At 43.3% G+C, this 25,552-nt stretch overlaps 1 protein-coding gene across 3 annotated transcripts in view; it reads right to left on the reverse strand.

Annotated features, from left to right (window-relative positions):
• The window catches only part of LOC144495959 (zinc finger protein 236), a 122,020-nt gene extending 97,047 nt beyond the window's left edge, over window positions 1-24,973 (reverse strand). For 2 of the 3 annotated variants that reach the window (XM_078216856.1, XM_078216857.1), the window contains exon 1: window positions 24,611-24,726. In XM_078216856.1, coding sequence (XP_078072982.1) covers window positions 24,611-24,659 — 49 coding nt within the window. In that variant the 5' untranslated portion in view covers window positions 24,660-24,726. Of the gene's footprint in view, window positions 1-24,610 lie in introns of all 3 variants that reach the window. The other variant, XM_078216858.1, reaches the window with a different exon arrangement.
• Window positions 24,974-25,552: the final 579 nt, after the last annotated feature.

Consider the following 25,552-nt stretch of genomic DNA (forward strand, 5'->3'; position numbering starts at 1 on the left):
TGACTCCCTTTTATTCTAAGGCTGTGCCCCCGCGTCCTAGTCTCCCCTGTTAATGGAAACAACTTCCCTACGTCCATCCTATCTAAGCCGTTCATTATCTTGTAAGTTTCTATCAGATCTCCCCTCAACCTCCTAAACTCCAATGAATATAATCCCACGATCCTCAGACGTTCATCGTATGTCAGGCCTACCATTCCTGGGATCATCCGTGTGAATCTCCGCTGGACCCGCTCCAGTGCCAGTATGTCCTTCCTGAGGTGTGGGGCCCAAAATTGCTCACAGTACTCCAAATGGGGCCTAACCAGTGCTTTATAAGATATGGAGGAACAAATTTGCAAGCAAATTACAGAGAGGTGCAAAAATTAAAATGGGATTCTTTAACTATCATGGAATCCCTACAGTGCAGGAGGAGGCCATTTGGCCCATTGAGCCTGCACCGATGACAATCCCACCCATGCCCTATCTCAGTAACCCCACATATTTAACCTGCTAATCCCCCTGACACTAAGGGACAATTTAGCATGGCCAATGCACCTAACCTGCACATCTTTGGACTATGGGAAGAAACTGGAGCACCCGGAGGGAACCCATGCAGACACAGGGACAATGTGCAAACTCCACACTCACCCAAGGCTAGAATTGAACCCGGGTCCCTGGCGCTGTGAGGCAGCAGTGCTAACCACTGTGCCACCGTGCTGCCCCCCTACTATAGACTGAGATGTAATAATGCAAAAGGCAGAGCAGGAAGAACATTTCTAAAATGAGTTCAGAAGTTTCCACATCTGTGTGTTTCCAGTGCTTAGAGGGAGGAGTTATTGCTGGATCCGGATCTGGTGAATGAGATAGAACAAGTGGATCAAGTTCAGGGGAACATTTCGGGGAAAGCGATCAGAATATCATAAAGTTTAGGATGGTGATGGAAAAGGACAAGGAGCATAACTGGGGGAGAGCCAGTTTCAATTGGGTGGGAACCAGATAAACTAGAATCAGAGATTGGCAGGCAAATCTGCAACAGGGCACTGGGTTGTCTTTAGAGAACAGATAGCTACTGTATATACCCACCAGGAGGAAAGGCAGGACAAATAAATCCAGAGTTCCCTGGATCAAAAAGGAAATAGAGAATAAGATGAAGCAGAAAATAGGGTGCATATGACACATGCCAGGATGGTAATACAATTGAGAACAAGGCTGAATATAGAAAATTCACAGAGGAAGTGAAAGAAGAAGAAAAGCAAATTCAGAGTATAAGAGACGTGCAGAAAACATTACATCAAAAAGTCTTCTCGAGGCAGATAAATAGTACAAGAGTCATAAAAGGCAAAGTATGGCTAATTAGGGACTAAAAAGGAGATTTATGCATGGTGACAGAGGGCTTGGCTGAGGTACTAAATAACTTTTTTTCATCTGTCTTTACCAAGGAAGAAGATGCTGCCAAAGTCATAGATGTGTTTAAGAGGATGCCAGACAAGCATATGAGGAAGAAGGGAATAGAGGGTTATGACGACAGATTTAGATAAGGAAAGATGGGAGTAGAGTCGAATGAAATATAAACGCCAGCCAGCATGGAATGTTTGGGCTGTATGGTTTTTTTCTATACCAATCATAATGAAAGAGAAGGTAGCTGAAATATTGGATGGACTAAAAATAGATAAAGAGGTATTAGATAGGCTGGCTCTACTTAATTGATAAGTATTCTGGGACCAGAATAAATGTATCGGAGAACACCATAGGCAGGAAATGTGGAATGTGCAGTAGCACCAACCATAATCTTCCAATGCTCCTTAGATACAGGGTGGTGGGGCATTGCAAATGTTACGCCCTTGTTCAAATACAAAGGGTGCAAGGATAATCCCAACTGCAGACCAGTCAGTTTGACCTCAGTGGGAAAGCCTGCAGACATAACAATCCAGGACAAAATTAACTTGGACAAGTGCAGATTAATTAAGGATAGCCAACACAGATTTAAGGACAAATCATGTTCAACTATTGACGAGGTAGCAGATAAGAGTAATGCGATTGATGTCATGTACATAAACTTCCAAAAAGCTATTAATAAAGTGTCACATAACATGATTGTCAATAAAGTTGAAGCCCATGGAATAAAAGGGACAGTGACAGCAAAGATATGCAGTTGGCTGAGTGACGGGAAGCACAGAGTACTATAGAAACATTACGGCACAGAAAGACACCATTCAGCCCACTGTATCTGTGCTGGCCAAAAGGAAAGAAAGGTAACTAGCTGCTCATTTTAAACACACTTCCCAGCACCTTACAGGTTACCGCACTTCAGGGTGCAGATCCCGGTAGCTTTTAAATGAGTTGAGTGTTTCTGCCTCAACCACCAATTCGCACAATGAAATCCAGACACCCATCACCTTCTGGGTGTAAACATTTTATCTCATGTCCTCTCTCATCCTTCTACTAATCACCTTAAATCAATGTTACCTGATAAATGACCCCCCCAGCTAGATTTTTCCTGTCTACCCTAGGCCCCTCATAATTTTGTACATCTCAATTAGGTCACCCCTCAGCCTCCTCTTTTCTAAGGAATATAGCCCTAGCTTATGCAATCGTTCCTCATAACTGCTATTTTCAAGCCCTTGTGCAAATTGCCTCAGTGTAGAAAGGTTATTGAATCCATGTGGTGGTGAACCTTCCTCAGTGCCTTTCATGCCACGATGGACTCAGTGATGCCGAACCGGGTACATGGGAAATTACTGAGTTTGTCAATTTGTTCCGAATCATTCAGAAAACAAAAATATTTATAGGTGCCCTTTGAACACTCCAAGCCAATTTGTAACACCTTCTCAGCACTCAAAATCGCCATGCTTTCCCCCCCTCTCCACGCAAAGTTCCTACATCCTGCCATCCTGTTTCAATTCTCCCAGACCGCAGGACCACCTGTCCTAACCTACATGATGTTCCTACCACTCCACTCAAACTACAACAACCAAAATCCAATTCTATGCATCCCAAATTAGCATAAAGCAAAACATTTTTAGCAAACACTTAGGAGACATATCCTATGGCGAGGGAGCGAGAGCAAACATTGCATTTGAGGCTGGGGTTCTTTTCTCTTGGTAGAAGTAACTTGACAGAGGTCTTTAAAGCTATGAAAAATGTTGATAGGGTAGACACATTTTTAAATAAAAATACCGGCAAAATGTTAAAATGGACAATGACAATGGGCGGCACGGTAGCACAGTGGTTAGCACTGCTGCCTCACAGCGCCTAGCACTGCTGCCTCACAGTGCCAGGGACCCGGGTTCAATTCCAGCCTTGGGTGACTGTGTGGAGTTTGCACGTTCTCCCAGTGTTTGCGTGGGTTTCCTCCGGGTGCTCCAGTTTCCTCCCACAACCCAAAGTTGTGCAGGTTAGATGGATTGGCCATAATAAACTGCCCCTTTGTGTCCCAAGATGTGTAGGTTAGGGGAATCAGCGGGGTAATGCATGGGGTTACAGGGATAGGAGGGGGGTTGGGCTGGATGGGTCTGGGTAAGATGCTCTGTCGGAGAGTCAGTGCAGACCTGATGGGTCAAATTGTCTCCTTCAGTAGGGATTCTATGAAAAGAAACAAAATCCAGAAACAAACTACATTTTTTAATTCTTTCATGGGATGTGTCGCTGGCTAGGTCACCCCTCACTGCCCTTGAGACAGTGGTAGTGAGCAGTACATAATATGGATAATAGAAGCAGAACATCACCTAATATTGAACTCAGTTTATAAGAGGGCAATTGTTATCTACTTTCAGTGAGGTTCTTTTTTTAAAGCACCATCGATTCCTCCTAATACGGGTCACCAATGGTCAACTTTTAAACAGTTATAGAAAAGTCACGAACCTCTACAAACAAAGTTAAATCAGTGCAATTCAAGATGTATCGATGTATTCCAGATCAGAGAAACAGCAGTATTTTTAAAAATCTTGCATTTATATAGCACCGGACATTAAAGCATTTTACAGCCAATGGATTAGTTTTGCAGGTGCAGTCTCTTATGATGTCAGAAACATGGTAGCCAATTTGTGCACAGCAAGCTCCCACAAACAAAGTTTTAATGACCAGATAAACTGCTTTTTTAAAAAAGTGATGTTGATTGAAGGATAAATATCGGCCATGACACCGGTGATAGCTGTCCTGCTCTACTTCGAAATAATGCCTCAGGATCTCTTACACCTACCCGAGCAAGCAAATGGGGCTTCGGTTTAATATCTCAGCCCTCAGTACTGCACTGCAATGTCAATCATATTAGTTCTCAAGCCCTGGAATTGTGATTCAGAAGCAGGTGACTGAACGACGGCTGACACACATCTCATTTGCAGCACAGTGGCTGGCACTGCTGCCTCACAGCGCCAGGGACCCAGGTTCGATTCCTAGCTTGGGTCACTGCCTGTGTGGAGTCTGCACTTTCTCCCCATGTCTGCGTGGGTTTCCTCTGGGTGCTCCACATTATGAAAGACGTGCTGGTTAGGTGCATCGGCCATGCTAAATTCTCCCTCAGTGTACCCAAACACCGAATCGCCGGAGTGTGGCGATTAGCGGATTTTCACAGTAACTTCATTGCAATGTTAATATAAGCCTACTTGTGACAGTAATAAATAAACTTTAAACACATACCATTGGTTAATTTTCAAGGTTGAAATAAAAACTACAAAGCCACTCCAAATATCAAATTCTGCATGAAGCACAGCCACAAGTAGTGGCCACAGAAAATCTGAAGTCATTTATGAGGCAGCTCGATGTTGTGAATAATTGGTTAATTGTAGCTCTATCTAAGAGCCAAAACAGGCACAAGGGGCCAAACGGTCTCCTTCTGGGCCGTATTCCATTAAAAAGGTCACTATCCTTCTCACCACTTAGTGTATAACATTAAAACGAACTCTCGTGTTCACATCTTACGAGCACCTATGTTTGATTTGTTCACAGTATAAACATTAAAAATACAACTTGTGTGGTCCTGTGAAAAAGGCAAGGCTACAATTCTATTCAGGATTGGTTTGGTTTCCTCAGCTGAGTCCATTTGCCTTTTAAATTAACAACCTCTCCAATGGAGTCTTAAAATAAAAAGCAGCACACACAATTAACTAGTTGTAACTAAGTTTCAGAGGCAACAGAGGCTGTGTGACTGCGTAATTAATTTGTTAGTCTGTATTTTTGAAGTCTGTAATAAAAGTAAGCTAAGATACATACCCAAACAAAATTAGAAATGGAACTGATATATTTATATATTTGTCTCTGAGAAGTAGCTTTGTACGCTGTTGTTTTGCAAACAAAATAAGAAATCCAATCCACAAAATAGATGGAGGAAACTCAAGTTACTTTATCTTCAGATACTGCAAGCCCAGCTATAACAATTGGTTGGTACACTCATTAAAGTAGATTAAAAGTAGGGCCTGCATTATCTCCTTTTGTAGATAGAGTGCCTCTGGCAGAACCTAAATTGCAGAGACCAGAAAAGTCCAGATTCAACATTCAGTTACTTGCTCTCAGCTCAGACAGACACAGGTTGTAACAACTGACCTGAGCACCCTGAGCTTGAATGCAGGGGGTGAGAGAGTGTGGTGGAGGGGAAGAAATGAGCCACAACTGGCGTGGGGATCATTATACAACACCTCTTCGACTGTCAATTATGGACAGAATCAGACTTTGCTGTGATGCCCCAACAGCTGAATATCAACTGTGAATATCTAGGTTTACAAGAAAGATGCATACTTTGGAAAGATGCATACTTTGGAAAGATACCAGTGTGTGGCAATACTTGTGGAATCCAAGTCAGTGTCTTCGGGAAAGAAAACATAACTGGTGTGTGTGCACGCACGCGCGCGAGCTGGGAAGGGCGGTAGATTTTTGATTTGATTTGTCTCATGTATAGGTATACAGTGAAAAGTATTGTATCTTGCATACTATACAGACAAAGCATACCGTTCAGAGTACATAGGGGAGAAGGCAACGAGAGGGTGCAGAATGTAGCGTTACAGTCATAGTTAGGGTATAGAGAAAGATCAACTTTGTGAGAGGTAGGTCTATTCAAAAGTCTGATGGCAGCAGGGAAGCATGGAGAAAATAGGCGTGCCTTGCAACCAGACATGTCAATAATTGTCCAGTGACAGCATTGAAATTAAAACATTTTCCCCTCAAAGTTCCTATCATCATTGTCAGAGACACTCACACAGTTATGGGTTACCTATTAAAAACACCTTCACTTTCATTCTCCAAAATCCTATGATGTGATGCATCGAAACAGCTGCTGTTAATCCCGAGGTTCCCATGGCATCGCTCCCAATTGTTGGACTTCATCCAATTAGCAGCAACACTGTCTGTAACCAATTTCGTTGCGAACTGAGTTCTGGTAACTAAGAATCCAACTGCTTAAAATACCTACTTTAAATTCTCAGAAGGATTGCCAAAAGGCTTTGGAAATCAAATTGAATCTTATAGACTACAACGTATCTGGCATACAAATGGATGAGACATAAATTGGTACATTTACCTGGACCAACATCATGTTCTACCTGGCTTCATAACTCGCTACCAAAACAACCCACTCTTCTAGATTAAACCTGGGCAACAAAGAACAACCTTTCCTGCTTCTTTTCACTATAATTAACTTACTTCTGAAAATACAGCTTCAAAGAGATGTTGGACATCTTTGTCACAAAGAGGATGGCCATCTAACACATCGGTCTCTGCTCTTTTCCCTTTCCCATAACATAATACCTTTCCCCCACAGCACTTTTCCATGTACGCTCCAAACTTACTTGGTCCAGTGTGTCCACCTCCTGCTCCCTCAAACCTTTTTGCACTAAATTGCTGAGCCCCAAATTTCTCTATTTAACTCTCCACGTGGCAAACAGACACTATTCAGCTCCCTTTCAAAATTTATATCACCACAACCCCCTTCAGAGAACCCACTGAATGTACTGTTGCCTCCCAGATCCATTCCCATTTGTTCCATAAACACGATTTCAATCAGGTGCCCACACCTCCCACAACACTTAAAAAAGCTTTAATAGCTGAACAACATTCTCCACCTGTTACCTAGTAGATAATTTTTGGCTATTGACATGTTCAATCACATCATCTTTCTCTCAAGCTTTTTCTACATTGTCCAGTGCAGTGGGGTTGCTTTCACTCCTTTCTATGCAATAGTAGCCAAGTCTCTGAAGCAATGGCTTTTTTTCCAACCCTTACACAATCACCTTGTCCACCACCATCTTTGACACCCTCCTCTTCATCTGCATGATGCCTCTTGCCAATATCATCTGCAAACATCTAGTCTGTTTCCATGTAGTGACACTATACATTCAACCTATAATTTTTCTCTTGATCCTGTTGTCCAACAGTCCAGTCTTGGATGTGTGCAATTTCTTCCAGATAATCACTACAAAGATTAAAGCCCTTCCACAAACTCCAACCCTATCCCTGACCACAGATTCAGATTGTACCAGATGATCTCAGGAGTCCTATTTGATCCTGAACTGAACTTTAAGGTCCATATCCTCTCCATCATAAAGATCATCTACTTCCACCTAGTTAACCCCACCTTGGCCCCTGTCTCAATCCATCGGCCACGGAAACCTTTATTCACGTCTTCTTACTTCTAGATTTTGCAATTCCAACGCTCTCTTAGTCAGTCTTCCAGAACTCTGACATAACTCTGGGCAGCACGGTGGCACAATGGTTAGCACTACTGCCTCACAGTACAAGGGTCCCAGGTTCGATTCCCACCTTGGGTCACTGTCTGTGCGGAGTTTGCATGTTCTCCCCATGTCTGCGCGGGTTTCCTCTGGGTGCTCTGGTTTCTTCCCACAGTCCAAAAATGAGGTGGATTGTCCATGGAAAATTGCCCCTTACTGTTAGGGGGACTAGCTAGGGTAAATGCATGGGGATAGGACCTGGGTGGATTGTGGTCGGTGCAGACGTGAGGGGCTGCATGGCCTCCTTCTGCACTGTAAGATTCTATGATAAATTTCAGATCATCCAAAACTTTGCTGCTCATACTCGACCCTTGACCAAGTTGAACAAAAACCTTCCCCTTGCTGACCTACAATGGCTCCCAGACTCAACAACTCAAATGTAACATTTTTCACTTCTAAATCCCTCCCTATATCTAATCTTCTTCAGTGTTATCAACCTCTGAACATTCTGTTCATCTAACTCTGGCCTTGTGTGCTTCTGCCTTTGTCTCATCGTTCGTGATCATGTCTTCAGTCATTGAGGTCCCCATGCTCTCTAATTCATTTCCGGATCACTGCTACTAATGCCTTTAAAATCCGCTCTAAAACCCAACGCTTTTGGTCACGCTCTGAGAAGAACACTCGCACATTTTTCTACATTAGAAGTTGTTATATGATTGAAACCTGTTTCAGGGTATGGTTTGCATAAATGTACCTCTTAATGTAATTCAGTCTCAGAGGGCCCAATTTTGCCTTACTGTACAAAATAAAGATTTGATATAAATATCGACACAAACATGTGTTATGGACAGTAACTCTGTCCAAAATAGATCCAAAGTGATTTGAACGACCTCACCAAGAAACAAATTTGAGGCAAGCAGATTCAGTCAATTTCATGCACCTTTTAGTCACTTCCTCCTGTGTGTTTAATCTTTATAGATTTAAGCAATAGACTGAATATATTTTATAAATAAAAATGTAACATTACTATATGCAAATAAAAGCAAGGAAGGTCAGAAAGCCTCATGATTGGCTGGGTTAATTAACAAAATTAAAGTAAAAATTTAGATTAAACTCGGACTGGAATCGAAATTTTATATTAATGTTCTTGCAAAATTGTTGGTTGAATACTTTTTTCAGCTTTAAGGTAAAATTATAGCCAAAATGCATTTGTTTTAAAAAACACGTTTAATTTATTTTCCTATTGCTAGTTAAATGTCTACCCATCAAAACCAGGAAAAAAGCTACAAACCTTAAAAAAAACATAACTGTCTTTTGTAAACTACTCCAGATCTGTGCTTCTCTTCTCAGAGTCAATGACCTGTGGAACAGATTGCCAGAATGTGTGGTAAGGATTTACTACAAGCTTTCAAAAAGGGAGCTGGATGTGTTCCTGCAAAGGCATGCTGAGTTACTAAAAGTAAACATGACTGATTATAAGTTATTTCAATCTCTTTCAGCTTTCTGGGGGTTGGAGGAGTTCCCAGAGACTTTTCCCACCTAATCTGGCCTATGGCTTTTGACTCTATTTCCCAGGAGATTGTTTCACAGAGGAAGGGAGGATGTGGGTGTGTTGATGTTGCAAGAAAGCTGCGTCATGTCAGGTGGGACCACCTGGATAGACCTCCTGTTCATTCTCCAGACTGTTGGTGAATAGAAAATATGTAGAGGAGTTGTTGGATACTACTTTTTCTGAATGAAGTTGCATTTTTCATTAAGTGGCTATGTTAAGACTTTTGCATACTACATGCTTAAATTTTAAAACTTACTCGGGGCAGATTCACAAAACTCCACTCCCTTTTTACTGTTCCCAACCTCGGCATCCTAATCAACCTGATCAGAGTTTCCTACTCCATTTTCTTTCCATCACAAAGACTGCCTCCAAGCTATCACCCATCTCCAGCCCCACCTCAACCCATCTGACAAAATAACCTGTGCCCTCCATGCTTCTCCAAACCCAACAATCCCAGTACCAGTCAGGACAACCTCCCATCCTTCACCTCATCCATATTGTTCTGCCAACTTTCCATCCATCACCAAGTCCCGTTTGCCCACTAGCCAGGTCCACACTAAATTATAGTCACTCTCAGTTACCTTCCTGCCCCAAATTTGATTCCCATTCATCTGATTAAACGCCATCATGGTCTCAACCTTCTCCATTTCTATAAATTCCACCATTGCTAGAAGGCTCTCACCTCCACCCCACAGAAAACTTTGTTCCTCCAACTTCAGCATCATGTATAACCCCTTCCTCCATTCCACATTTACTGTCATGCCTTGAACTTCTGAGGCCACAGGGATTCCCTCCATAAACTGTAAACTCTAGTTTACAGTTGGAGCTTACAACTGCTTTGACCAAGTTTTTAAGTCACCCTTCCCAATATCTCATCACTTGACCACTCTCCCATCCTCCAGCATATGTAAACATCAGCTCATACAAAAATGGTTTGCTTGTTTCCTATACTGTACAAAACCTCTCTCACCCATCACCCCTGACCTCTGCTGATTGACACACCTCCTCAAATCTTACATTTCTGTCCTCATGTTTAAACACACCCTCTAATCTCCCTCCAACCCCTTGAACTTTCCACTCGTGACTCCAGCCTCTTCTGCTCAATCATCCCTTCTTTTTTTTTTGAATTTTTGACACCATTTTTAAAGTTACAAAGCCAATGAACAGAGTGGACTGGGCAGACCCAAATCCATCTCCTTGCTTGTTCCAAAGACCAAGTTCAAACTGAATCCATTTCACGGTCTCCACAAGAGAGACAAACAAGATCCAAGCTGACAAGAAAAGGCACTGCACCCCATCTTGCACTTGATCTGATGCTCGATCTTAGCCAAATGACCAGGGGCTCATCCATTTGTCTCGCCACTGCTGGCTCTGACTTCAGCTGTCTAGACCCCTTTGCCTCCTCCTTTAAAACCATCCCTTAAAAAAACAACTTTTCTTTGACTAAGCTTTTGGTCACACCTCCGAGCATTAGGCTTTAAATCCTCATTTTTTAAAACTCTACACCTACTAAGTATGTTTTTCTGCATTAAAGGTGCTGTATAAATGCGAATACATGAAATGACATCATTACCATTTGTTAACTGCCAGATAAAATTTTACACAATAATGCCTTTGCATAGAAGGCTTGTTAAAGAGCACTTTTGTACAGTGTAATATGTGTTCAAACTAATCTACAGTGCTTTTTAAACTAGCACTTTAGTGATGCACCCAGGAAACGAGCACAGGAACTGCAATATTCCAACAATCCATCATGAAAATAGGAAAATAAAAAAAAACAGTAAGAATGAAAATCTTGCGAGAAAACAGTTTCTCTCGTCAGCTTTTCACTCCCTGGAATTCCTTTAGCGGCCTTTATAGTTCATTTTGCTTCTCATACTTGCTACTCAAATAGGCTTTTTCTTCCTCCTGCTCCTAATCGCAACACCCTAAATGGGCATATTTTTCCTTAATTCACTCCGTCAGGTCATTTACATTCGTGCTCAAAGAGAATAAACCTGCATGGGAAGGGAAGCAGCCAAGGGTTGCAGGGGAGCAGCCAACAGGACAGAAACGCGAGTGGGCAACACATATATTATAGAAAACAGTAGAAAGTAATTTGGCCTTCAAGTGCTGTTTCCCACGCAAGGAGCCCTAATCAAACTTTCTGCACAGATGGCTATGCAAATGAGAAGGGAAAATAAAAGTTGAGTGTAAGAATTACACTGAGAACACTGCACCCACTGTTGCTTTCTGTAAGCAGGGCAGAAATACAGTGGCATCAATAGACATTTCAAATCACACACAGCTTGCGTGAACAGAACTAACAACTAATGAAGTATACGTTCTTTTTAAAATTGCAACAGAGATGGTGACTAAGAAAGAGATTCAAAAAACATAAGTTTGCTTCTCACATTAAGACCACAAAATTTTAAAAAATATTATAACCTACATTCTGCACCCTCTCCTTTCCTTCTCTATGAACGGTATGCTTTGTCTGTATAGCGCACAAAAAACAATACTTTTCACTGTATTCCAATGCATGTGACAATAATAAATCAAATTATGTTCTTGATAAATGATAGGAAAAATAAAGAACAATAATTGGACGTTTCAATTGTATGAAATATACTCCAAATTTCAAAATAATTTTCACCCTTTAACAATATTCATTGAACTAATTCAGTGAGGCAACATGTCCTTATTATGAGATACAGAAGTTAAATCTAACCCTACATTTTAGTTGATTTACTGGATATCTATGTAAAGTGCTAATCAGCAATAATGTATATCAATACTGCACTGGAATGACATCTTGCATTTTTAATTTAAAATAAACAAGTAAAAACAGGAAATGCTAAACATAAATGGCACATTTATTAGCATCATGGAGAAAAGGCAAATTAAGCCTTCAGATGCTAATAGAAGCATAGAATGGTTACAGAAGGAGTCTATTCAGCCTGTCAACCCAGTGTTAGCTCTCGGCAAGAGCAATGTAGCTAGCCCCACTCCCCAACCAGTTCCATTGCCCTGCAGATTTTTCCCTTCAGATGATTAGCAAATTCCCTTTTGAAAGCTATGATTGAATCTGCCTCCCCCACTTTTGTAATCCTTTTGGCAGAATTGCACTTTGTATTTTTGTTCTGAACTTCGAGGCCAATATGATTGTAAGTTATTCAATTGTCTATTTTGTACAATTTGTGCAATTGAGGGAATTCAAATCTAATGTGTATGCCTGTAACTATATTGCCAGAATGCCAAACTGTTCTGAGCCATCGAGATGCACTTTAAAAAATTATTTCACAGATGCTGGCTAGGTCAGCATTTTTATTGTCCGTTCCTAATTGCCCTCGAGAAGATGGTGGTGTTCTGGCTTAGAACCCGAGAATCCATACAGTACAGAAGGAGGGTATTTGGCCCATCACGTCTGCGCAGGCTCTGTGAAAGAGCATTCTGCTGCAATTGACAGTGCCTCATGTATGCCCAGGTTTGAGCTGCTAGATCTATTTGAAATTTATCCCATTTAGCACGTTGGTCGCACCACACAACACAAGAGCATCTTCAATGTAAAGGCGGGACTTCATCTCCACAAGGATGTGCGGTTACCTTTTACCAATACTGATAGATGTATCTGCGACAACTAGTAGTAGTTTTTCCCCTCTTGTCGGTTCTCTCACCATCTGCTGCAGACCCAGTCTAACAGCTATATACTTTAGGAGTGGGCCAATTTGGTCAGTGGTGGTACACCCAAGCCAATCCTGGTGACGAATATTGAAGTCCCCCACCAAGAGTACATTCTGTACCTTTGCCACTCTCCATTTGGTGTTCGATATGGAGGAATACAGATCCAATAAGTAATCTCACAACACCAGGTTAAAGTCCAACAAGTTTATTTGGTAGCACGAGCTTTCGGAGCACTGCCCCTTCATCAGGTGAGTGCAGGATTTGTTTCACAAACAGGGCATATATAGACACAAACTCAATTACAAAATAATGGTTGGAATGCAAGTCTTAACAGAGAATCAAGTCTTTACAGGTGCAGACAATGTGAGTGGAGAGAAGGTTAAGCACAGGTTAAAGAGGTGTGAATTGTCTCCAGCCAGGACAGTTAGTGAGATTTATACACTAGATACATTGATGACATTTTCTTCCTTTGGACTCATGGTGAACAATCACTGAAACAACTACATGATGACATCAACAAGTTCAATACACCATCAGACTCACCATGGACTACTCTTCAGAATCGGTTGCATTCTTGGACATACGCATCTCCTTCAAGGATGGTCACCTCAGCACTTCACTGTACTGCAAGCCCACGGATAATCTCACAATGCTTCCACCCTAAACACGTTAAAGAAGCCATCCCCTACGGACAAGCCCTCCATATACACAGGATCTGCTCAGATGGGAAGGATTTCAACAGACACCTACAGATGCTGAAAGACGCCCTCGTAAGAACAGGATATGGCGCTCAACTCATCGTCAACAGCTCCAACGCACCACTGTGAAAAATCACACAGACCTCCTCAGAAGACAAACACAGGACACGGCGGACAGAGTACCCTATGTCGTCCAGTACTTCCCCGAAGCAGAGAAGCTACAACATCTTCTCCGGAGCCTTCAACATGTCATCGATGAAGACGAGCATCTTGCCAAGGCCATCCCCACTACTTACCTGCAAACAACCGCGCAACCTCAAACAGATGATTGTATGCAGCAAACTACCCAGCCTTCAGGAGAACAATGACCACAACAAAACACAACCCTGCCACAGCAACCTCTGCAAGACGTGCCGGATCATCGACATGGATGCCATCATCTCACATCAGAACACCGTCCATCAGGTACACAGTACATACTCTTGTGACTCGGCCAACATTGTCTACCCGATATGCTGCAGGAAAGAATGTCCCGAGGCATGGTGCATTGGCGAGACCATGCAGGTGCTACAACAACAGATGAATGGACACCGCTCGACAATCACCAGGCAGGAGTGTTCCCTTCCTGTCGGGGAACACGTCAGCAGTCATGGGCATTCAGCCTCTGATCTTCGGGTAAGCGTTCTCCAAGACAGCCTTCACGACACAAGCCAACGCAGAAACGCTGAGCAGAAACTGATAGCCGAGTTCGGCACACATGAGGACGGCCTCAACTGGGATCTTGGGTTCATGTCACACGATCTGTAACCCCCCATGGTTTGCCTGGGCTTGCAAAATCTCACTAACTGTCCTGGCTGGAGACAATACACACCTCTTTAATGTGTGCTTAACCCTCTCTCCACTCGCATTATCTGCACCTGTAAAGACTTGATTACCTGTTAACACTCACATTCCAACCATTATCTTGTAATTGAGTTTGTGTCTATATATGCCCTGTTTGTGAAACAAATCCTACACTCACCTGATGAAGGGGCAGTGCTCGGAAAGCTCGTGCTACCAAATAAATCTGTTGGACTTTAACCTGGTGTTGTGAGACTACTTACTGTGCCTACCCCAGTCCAATGCCAGCAACTCCACATCATGAGTACAGATTCATGAGCTGAAGGAGAGCAGTAGGTGGTAATCAGCAGGAGGTTTTCTTGCAAATGTTTGACCTGATGCCATAAGACTTCATACGATCCAGAGTCAATGTTGAGAACTCCCAGGGCAACTCCCTCTGACTGTGTACCATTGTGCTGACACCTCTGGTAGGTCTGTCAGTAGGACAGGACGTATCCAGGGATGGCGATGGTGGTGTCTTGGATATAGTCATACTCATGGAATCATATCTTACAGAGACAATGTCAGGATGCTGCTGGACGAGTCTGTAGGACTCCTCAGGGAGGCAAGAGATGAAATTGCTGGGCCGCTAACAGAAATCTTTGTCTCTTCACTGGACACAGGTGAGGTCCCAGAGGATTGGAGGATAGCAAATGTGGTCCTGTTATTTAAGAAGGGTAGCAAGGACAACCCGGGTAATTATAGGCCGGTGAGCTTGACGTCCGTGGTAGGGAAATTGTTGGAGAAGATTCTTCGAGATAGGATATATGCGCATTTAGAACTGAATAATCTCATTTGCGATAGACAGCATGGTTTTGTACGAGGGAGGTCATGCCTCACAAATTTGGTTGAGTTTTTTGAGGTGGTGACAAAAACGATTGACGAGGGAAGGGCCATGGATGTTGTCTATATGGATTTTAGTAAAGCGTTTGACAAGGTCCCTCATGGCAGGCTGGTGCAAAAGGTTAAATCTCACGGGATAAAAGGTGAGTTAGCTAGATGGGTGGAGAACTGGCTTAGCCATAGAAGACAGAGGGTAACAGTGGAGGGGTCTTTTTCCGGTTGGAGGTCTGTGACTAGTGGGGTTCCGCAGGGCTCTGTACTGGGACCTCTGCTGTTTGTGATATATATAAATGATTTGGAGGAAGATGTAGCTGGTGTGATCAGTAAGTTTGCGGACGACACAAAGATTGCTGGAGTTGTGGATAGTGATGAACATTGTCAGAGAATACAGCAGGAGACAGATAAACTGGAACATTGGGCGGAGAAATGGCAGATGGAATTTAATCCAGATAAATGCGAAGTGATGCATTTCGGTAGATCTAATGTAAGGGGGAGCTATACAATAAATGGCAGAACCATCAGGGGTATAGACACACAGAGGGACCTGGGTGTACAAGTCCACAGATCCTTAAAGGTGGCAGCACAGATGGAGAGGGTGGTCAAGAAGGCATATGGCATGCTTGCCTTTATTGGACGGGGCATAGAATATAAAAGTTGGCATATGATGTTGCAGCTGTATAGAACGTTGGTTAGGCCACATTTGGAATACTGCGTCCAGTTCTGGTCGCCACACTACCAGAAGGACGTGGAGGCTTTGGAGAGAGTACAGAAAAGGTTTACCAGGGTGTTGCCTGGTATGGAGGGTCTTAGCTATGAGGAGAGATTGGGTAAACTGGGGTTGTTCTCCTTGGAAAGACGGAGGGTGAGGGGCGACCTAATAGAGGTGTATAAAATTATGAAGGGCATAGATAGGGTGAACAGTGGAAAGCTTTTTCCCAGGTCGGAGGTGACGAACACAAGGGGTCACGGGTTCAAGGTGAGGGGGGCAAGGTTCAACACAGATGTCAGGGGGCTGTATTTTACACAGAGGGTGGTGGGGGCCTGGAATGCACTGCCAAGCAAGGTGATTGAGGCGGACACGCTGGGATCGTTTAAGACTTATCTAGATAGCCACATGAACAGACTGGGAATAGAGGGATACAAATGAATGGTCTAGTTGGGCACGAGCGGCGCAGGCTTGGAGGGCCGAAGGGCCTGTTCCTGTGCTGTATTGTTCTTTGTTCGCTCACCCAACTTTAGCACAAGGCCCCAGATGTCAGTAAGGAAGGACTTTCAGGATCAGCAGGGCTGCGTTTACGGTTGTCATTTCCAGTCCTAGGTCGATGCTGGGTGATCCATCTAATTTAATTCCCTTTTTGAGGACTTTCTAGCTGTTTGATGCAACTGAGTGGCTTGCTCATCCATTTCAGTGAGCAGTTATGAGTCAATAACATTACTGTGGATCTGGAGTCACAAGTAAACCAGATCAAGTAAGGACAGCAGACTTGCTTCACTGATAGACATTAGTGAACCAGATGAATTTATGACAATCAACAATGGTTTCATGGTCACTATTACCGAGACTAGCCTTTTAATTCCAGATTTATTAACTGAATTTAAATTCCACCAGCTACCATGATGGGATTCAAACCTGTGCCCCCATTGCAGTTTCCCGAGCCTCTGGCTTACTAGTTCATTGATATTACTATGCCACCTATCATATAGAAACATACATAGAAAATAGAAGCAGGAGTTTGCATTTGATTTTAACATTAGGGTGAGCACAAGGTGTTTCACTCCAGGTATGATTTAAGTGACCCACTAGGAAGCTTTTATCAAAATAAACTTTATTTATGAACAGAGTTAGAATATAAAAAGAATTAGCACAACTTTTACCAATTAAAATACTTAGACATGGCAAAGTATAATCCTTAACAGCTAGCGATCTCTGTTGTTCTAAATTAAAGCATACCCCATAGACATAAATCACTTATATAGAACCAGTCAGCACAGAAACTAAAGATGCCCTCGTGATGCTAGACCTTCAGCTCCTCAACACTTCTGGACAGAGATCCCAACAGCAATTTTCAGAGAAGGATATATCCTCACAACAGCAGAGAAGCAAACCCAGCCTTCGGCAGCTCCCAGTCTCCAGACCCCAGAAACAGAAAAGGAGATCTCTCTCTGCAGCTTCCAAAGCAGCAACTTTCAGAGAACAATCCACCCTCATACAGCAGTTGATTCGCCAGAAAAGAAACTTATCTACTGGCAGATTCCAGTCTCCAAGTTCAGAGAGGGGAAGATAGAGATGCTGCTGTCCCTTTTACTCAAAAAGCAGACTTCAAGCTTGAATATTCTGTGTAAGCCCAGCTTCATTTTTCCCCCGGAGAATGGTGGGAATCTGGAACTCATTCCTGAAAGGGCGGTAGAGGCAGGAACCATCACAACATTTAAGAAGCATCTAAATGAGTACTTGAAACGTTATAGCACACAAGGCAATGGAAAATCAGATTAGAATCAATGAGTGCTTGATGGCTAGACATGATGGGCCGAAGGGTCTCTTTCTGTGCTGTAAAGCTCTATGACTCTATAATGGAGAAGTTGCAGTTGCCCTCAGAGCTGGGTTGATAAAATGGTCCCAGCTGATCCCATGCTAACTTCTGGAAGTTTCTGAGCAGTTTGAAAGTGAACTAAGGCTAACACCTTGGGCGGCACGGTAACACAGTGGTCAGCACTGCTGCTTCACAGCTCCAGGGACCCGAGTTCGATTCCCAGCTCGGGTCACTGTCTGTGTGGAGTTTGCACATTCTCCTCGTGTCTGCATGGGTTTCCTCCGGGTGCTCTGGTTTCCTCCCACAGTCCAAAGATGTGCGGGTTAGGTTGATTGGCCATGCTAAAATTGCCCCATGGTGTCCCGAGATGCGTAGGTTTGAGGGATTAGTGGGTAAATATATAGGAATATGGGAGTAGGGCCTGGGTGGGATTGTGGTCAGTGCAGACTCGATGGGCCAAGTGGCCTCTTTCTGCACTGTAGGGTTTCTATGATTCTATGACTGAGAGCCGAAAGGGCCAGCACTGGAATTGACTAGTGCTCAGAAGAAATTCATTCTCTGCTGTTAAAAATTGACAGAGATTTATTCAAATGGTATGGTTAGCGAGACAGCAAAACAAAGTGCATCTTGTATGAAAGATCCAGACAACTCTTTGCCGTGTTATTGATTACCCCTGCCCTTACGTCCAATGTTTATCAAAGCTTCTCTGTTTACAGCCAGAATCAAACATAGACATGTTTCAATGAAACACTGCATTTCGGTTAGGAATGTGGGGCAGGAGTAGGCCATTCAGTCCATCAACCCTGCTCCACCATTCAATATGATCATGGCTGAACACCCACTTCAACGTCTTTTTTCCACACTATGTCCATAATCCTTTACTTCACTGGTATTTAGAAATTTGCCAATCTCTACTTGAAACATGTACAATGACTAAGTTTCCACAGTCCTCTGGAGTAAAGAATTCCAAACATTCACAGCCTCTAAGTTAGAAACAATTCCCTCACCTGGGTCCTGAGTGGCTTCCTTCTTATTTTGAAATTTTTGTCTCCTGGTTCTCGGCTCCCCAACCATGGGAAACATCTTACCCACATCTACCCTGTCTATCCCTAAATATTTTGTAATTTTCAATGAGATCACCTCTTATTCTTCAAAACTCTAGAGAATACAGGCCTAGTTTCCCTAACCTCTCTTCATCGGACAGTCCTGCCATCCCAGGAACAAGTCTGATGAACTTTGTTGCACTCTATGGTTATATCTATGGTTATAATATCCTTCCAAAGGTAAAGAGACCAAAACTGTATACAGTACTCAAAGTCTTAAAAACTAGAAACAATCTCAATATTCATACTGCCAGCATTGTGTCCAATACATATATTCTATTTAACACTGTCCTACATCCACTATGGAAATCATGCAAGGCTAACATATATGATTTCAAGAAAAAATTAGATATAGCTCTTGGGACTAAAGGGATCAAGGAATATGGGAGGAAGGGGGGGGGGGGGGAATCATGATATTGAATTCAATGATCAGCCATGATCAAAATGAATGATGGAGCAGGCTCGAAGGGCCAAATGGCCTACTCCTGCTTCTCGTTTCTATGTTTCAATATGATGTGGTGACTCTGAACTAAACCATCCCATAGCTGCTTTTTTTGTTAAATTTCATGTACACTTACAAGTACTCTGCAGTTTACACCATTAACACAAGGTTCAGCAGTACACCTGTATACATGAAAATAATAAGTACAGGTATAGCGATTTTACCCATAAAAACAAAAGGTAAAAATAAAACCAAAGTAATACAAGGTCTCTCATTTCACATGTTGCATTTTCCCCAACAGGATTTTGTGCCAAGATACGGCCCAGAATTGCCACTAAACTGTAGCACAATGCCTAACCAGACATTGACACATGTATTAACTTAAGAGTTAAAGAAGAGATGTACTTCTTAAAATAGTACTATATATATTGTACAGATTTTTAAAAATTGCTTCAATAACTGTCTTTAAGGCTGGCTTGGCAGTCAAAGGCACTGTTACCAGACTTAAAGCCAATTGTATAAAAGCACTTGGACAGTGAAAGCTCCATTGGATAACCTTTGCTCCATAGCAATGGTCTCAGTTCCAAAAGAAGGTTTAGCCCAACTCCTCCCACCACCACCCCCCCCTCCTCTTCCCACCACCACCCCCCCCCCCCCACCTCCTCCCACCACCACCGCCCCATACAATTGGTCAAAGTTGACCCTTCAAAACAAAAACTATAAACAGTAAAATACTGCAGATTCTGAAAATCTGAAATGTAAAGGGAAAGTGTTGGAAAAAGCTCAGCAAGTCAGGATTCTATGTCTCTCCAGATGCTGCTTGACCTGCTCAGTTTTTCCAACAACTTCTGTTTTTACTAAGGTCTATTTGAGGTCTTGTGTGCCTTGGTAAAACAAGTCATTCCAAAATATTGTGTAGACAGAGAAGAAACCGATTGATGCAAGGAAAGAGAAGAATTTATAATTACTTTATCAAAAGTTCTCATTACTGCTAAAGTTCTAACAAAGCTTTGATACTCGAGCTTTGATATCTGTCAGCACATCATTACCAGTCTTATACTTTATCCCTTTGGTGAATGAACATATACGTAGACTAAACATAGGCAAACACAGAACTGGAATGAGTGGAGCAATTTTTAAAATCTGAGCTTCGACATATTAATACAACTGTAGGTCTTTAAATGATGATAATGCAGGTGGGTACAGTGTTTACAGCACAGGAGCAGGTCATATAGCCCATGCTGGTATTAATGTTTCACACAAGACTTCTCCTACCCACTACCTAATCCCACCAACACCAAGGCCCCATTTGACGGAGAGTGGCATCAGTTAGCCCTAGCAAAACTGGAGTCAATGGGAATCGAGGGGAAAATTCTCGGCTGATTAAATCATACCTAGCAAAAAGGGAGATGCTTGTGACTACTGGAGGTCAGTCATTTCAGCTCCAAGACATCACTGCAGGAGCTCCTTAGGGTCATGTTCTAGGCTCAACCAGCTTCATCAATGACCTTCCTTTTATCATAAGGTCAGAAGTGGGGAAGTTTACTGATGATTACACAATGTTCAGCACCATTCACGAACCTCGGATACTGAAGCAGCCCATGTCCAAATGCAGCAAGACCTGGAAAACATCCACGCTTGGGCTGACAAGTGGCAAGTAACATTTGCACCACACAAGAGCCAGGCAATGACCATCTCCAACAAGAGAGAATCCATCCTTTGCCCTTGACATTCAATGGTATTACCAGCGCTGAATCCCCCACTGTTAGCATCCTGGGCTGGGTGTTACCATTGATCAGAAATTTAACTGGGCTAGCTATATAAATACTGTGGCTACAAGAGCAGGTCAGAGGCTAGGAATCCTAAGACGAGTAATTTGCCTCCTCATTCCCCAAAGCCTCTCCACTATCTACAAGGTACAATTCAGGAGCAGCTCCAACAATAGTCAAGAAGCTTGACACCACCCCAGGACAAAGCACCTGTCTTGACTGGCACCTCATCCACAAACATTCACTCCCTTCACCACCAACACAGAGTAGCAGCAGTGTGCACCATCTACAAGATGCACTGCAGCAACTCACCAAGATCTCTTGGACAGCATCTTCCAAATCCACAATCTCTACCATCGAGAAGGAAAACGGCAGCAGACACATGGGAACACCACCACTTGGAAGTGCCCCTCCAAGCTAGTCACCACCCTGACTTGGAAATACATCACAATTCCTTCACTGTGTGGAATAAAATCCTGGAACTCTCTCCCTAACAGTGCTGTGGATGTACCTACACTGCATGGATTGCAGTGGTTCAAGGCAAGGGCAATTAGGAACAGACAATAAATGGCCTAGTCAGCAAAGCCTACATCCCTTGATTAAATAAAAAAAATCATTTTATTCCTTTCTTCCTTGTGTTTATTCAGCTTCCCTTTAAAACGGATCTGCACTAGTTGCCTCAACTATTCCTTGTGCATGTTCCACATTTATGAATCTCTGTGCCCAGTGCTTTCTTCTGAATACCCTATTGGATATATTAGTGACAATCCTACATTTACATTCCCAAGTTCTGGTCTTTCCCAAAAGTGGAAAATTCTTCTTCCTGTCCAACCTATCAAACCCCAATCTTACTTTTAAAGACCAGAAACAGGGCACACCTCGGTCTTCTCCTTTCTAGAACCTCAGCTTGTCCATTGTTTATCTGTGCCTTGCTGAAGGCAATGCCTGCACTGCTTTTACTCAAATCTAAGTTCCTAAATACTTGTGCAACAAAGTACCGTGAAATAAAGGTGATCATTTACAGGGCATTTTCACCCAAAAAGCAATGAAAAAATACATTATCTACTGACTTGCTGAAATCAGAGAAATGCTACAACAGCACCTGGCAATACTCATGCATATGGCTAATTTATTATAGAATTCCTACAATGCAGAAGATAAATAAAAACAGAAAACACAGAATACTCAGCTGGTCAGTCAGCATCTGTGGATGTAGAAATAGGGTTAATATTTCAGGTTGCTGACCCCCCCCCCTCAGAAGAATTGTTCGCATTGGGACAAAGGGTTAATGATTTGAAAGGTTAACTCTGTTTCTTCACAGATGCTGCCTGAACTGCTGAGGATTTCCAGCATTTTCTGGTTCTAAATCAAATGTTGAAACCAACCATAATATAATAGGCAAATTTCAAACATCACCTTTCCCTTCGAAAGGAAGAAAAGACAATGGAAGGGGGGTGGGGGTGATTCTTCCCCACCCCAACCCCTCCCTTAGTCTTATAGGCAAGAAACTTTAAGAATAGGGGAGATTTTGGGGGTCAGACAGAGAGAGGACATGTCCCCTTAAGAATAGGGAGTGTGTAATTTCAGGATAAGAACATTGAGTCAAGCTTAAATACACAGCGCAGGAGTTCGTCCATTTGTTAGTGACAGGTCAGGTCTGGCCTATCGCAACCAAGTCAAGTGAAAACTCAGTTCTTCCTGTAGTACATGAACAAATCCAGAAGGAAAAAAGTTCACAATGAATCAAAAATAAACTGTTCCATTTGGCATGAATGACAAATTATTAATGTTGACTTCTATTTTTAATCTTTACAATCTCACATACCTCTAATATGAGAGAGTATAAGCCATACACTTTGCCAATTCTTGAAGGTTTATGGACACTAAGTACTAATGAACTACAGAAAGGAGGGTTTGAAACAAAAATTATATAATTTAGAAAAATCTAGAGAAGGTACTTCTCAAAAATTTAACTTTCCAGAGAACAGTCTCACCATTTTTCCCCTCCTCACACTTTTTTGTTGCACATAATTTGCACAGTGATATTAAGACAAGACAAAACTGCAAAGGGGCCACCAGGTGCTCTACAATAAAACTAGACAGAAACAACAGAGATAAAGAGAAATAAACACAATACTTTTACAAAAAACTAAATGTTCTGCCACAAAACTAGAAGGGCGAAAGAGACAAGACAACAGAGCCAGGGAAAACACTTTAAATTTAAAACAAATTACAACAATAAAACAATGATCTGCAAAACAAAACTACAGGGAAGGAACAGGGCAATATTTAATTTAAAAAGAGGTTACAAAATTAAAAGCTCTGTAACAGAACTAAAGGAATAAAGGGGGCACAGAAGGAATACACAATTCTTAATTTAAAAAGAGGTTATAAAAATTAAAAGCTCTACAACAAAACTCGAAGGGAGAAGGAGGCAGAGAAGGAAAAATGCAATTCAAAACATAAAAATAGAAAAATGATCCACAACATAACTGAAGGAATGATGAAGGGACAGAGGAGGAAAACACAATTCAAAATACAAAACTCCACAACAAAACTATAGGGAAGGGGAAACATAGGCAGGCAGAAGGGAGAGGAGGGGGCTTATATATTTACAAAAAATAAAATTATGGCACACAAAATCTTATATTTTTTTTTAAAAAAAATAATGGTCCACAACAAAACTATAGGGAAGGGACAACATAAGCAGGCAGGAGAAGGGGGGAAAAGTTAGATATGTACAAAAAATAAAACAATGGAGGGGAGTAGGGGGGGGGGATGAAATGAGTATAATTCAACAAGGTGAGGGCTTGGGGATGAGAGGGGAATGAAATAATCGTTAAATAAGGATGAAGGGGAAATTAAGTGGCTATAATTCAACAAGGGTGAGGGGGAATGAAATAATTATAATCCTACCAGGGTGAGAGGGAATAGTCATTTACCCTCAATAGATAAACCAAAAAAAGTAAAAAAAAGCCCTGAATATTATCCATGAAGAGTATTCCATTTAGTTTGCAAAAGCGGCCATTTTCATTTTGTTTTAAACTGGGGGGCAAAAAAAATAAAAGAAAAGAAAAAGCTGGGCCATCAGATCAAATCTTCAGAGACAATCATATAGAGAGAAAGGGATGGGGAGAGAGGGTTAATGTTCTCATTAACCGTTGATGGCGTTGGTTTAAAAACACACACACTATATCTAATATAAAGAAAGTGATATATTTATGGACACTATATATATATATATAAATAAATGGCGAGGTTATATATATATAAAATTGTGCCTCCTTTACCTCAGGCTGAGTGACAAGAGTGAGCCAAGACAATATCCGGGGAACTATATTTCAGCCATCTCCCTCCCCAGTCAGAGCAGCGACCCTCCCGCCCCGGCCTCATCACCGGGGACCGGGGCCCCGGGCCGTAGCAGGCCGCACGCCTGCCGCTCTCTCTCCCGCCGCGGTGCAGCCCAGCCCCGGTAAGGAGACATGCAGCCACTTACCCGCCTCCGAGTGCTTGGCCGCTGTTTTGGGAGGTCGGCCGCGCGGCATTATTTTCCTCCTCCCCCCGGCCCCGGTGCTGTTGTTGCCGGTGCCACTCTCTCTCTCTCGCTCTGTGTGTGTTATTGTTTGGGGGGGGGGGGGGGGGAGAGTGCGGGAGGCGCGCGCGGGGCGGCAGAAGGAGGAGACAAAATGGCGGGCGGACACTGAGTGAGTGAGGGAGAGCGGGTCTCTCCGCACCGACACCACAAAGGAATTTTCGTTCCCCGGTCGCACTCGACTCTCGGTCTTGAGCGCTGCAGCCGGATCTCTCGCCCCGCTCTCTGCAAGTTGTGTTGGTGTTTCGATCCACTCCCCTCCCCCCGGGGGCTGAGGGGAGGGCAAAATGGCGGTTGGGGGAAGGGGTGTATATGGGGTAGATGGGGGTGGGTTTGGGGGGGGGGGTAGATGGAGGTGGGTTTGGGGGGGGGGGGGTAGATGGAGGTGGGTTTGGGGGGGGGGGGGTAGATGGAGGTGGGTTTGGGGGGGGGGGTAGATGGAGGTGGGTTTGGGGGGGGGGGGGTAGATGGAGGTGGGTTTGGGGGGGGGGGTAGATGGAGGTGGGTTTGGGGGGGGGGGGTAGATGGAGGTGGGTTTGGGGGGGGGGGTAGATGGAGGTGGGTTTGGGGGGGGGGTAGATGGAGGTGGGTTTGGGGGGGGGGTAGATGGAGGTGGGTTGGGGGGGGGGGTAGATGGAGGTGGGTTGGGGGGGGGGGTAGATGGAGGTGGGTTGGGGGGGGGGGTAGATGGAGGTGGGTTTGGGGGGGGGGTAGATGGAGGTGGGTTTGGGGGGGGGGGTAGATGGAGGTGGGTTTGGGGGGGGGGTAGATGGAGGTGGGTTTGGGGGGGGGGTAGATGGAGGTGGGTTTGGGGGGGGGGTAGATGGAGGTGGGTTTGGGGGGGGG

The sequence above is a fragment of the Mustelus asterias genome, chromosome 7, assembly GCF_964213995.1.
Source record: "Mustelus asterias chromosome 7, sMusAst1.hap1.1, whole genome shotgun sequence".
Classification (NCBI taxonomy): Eukaryota; Metazoa; Chordata; class Chondrichthyes; order Carcharhiniformes; family Triakidae; genus Mustelus; species Mustelus asterias.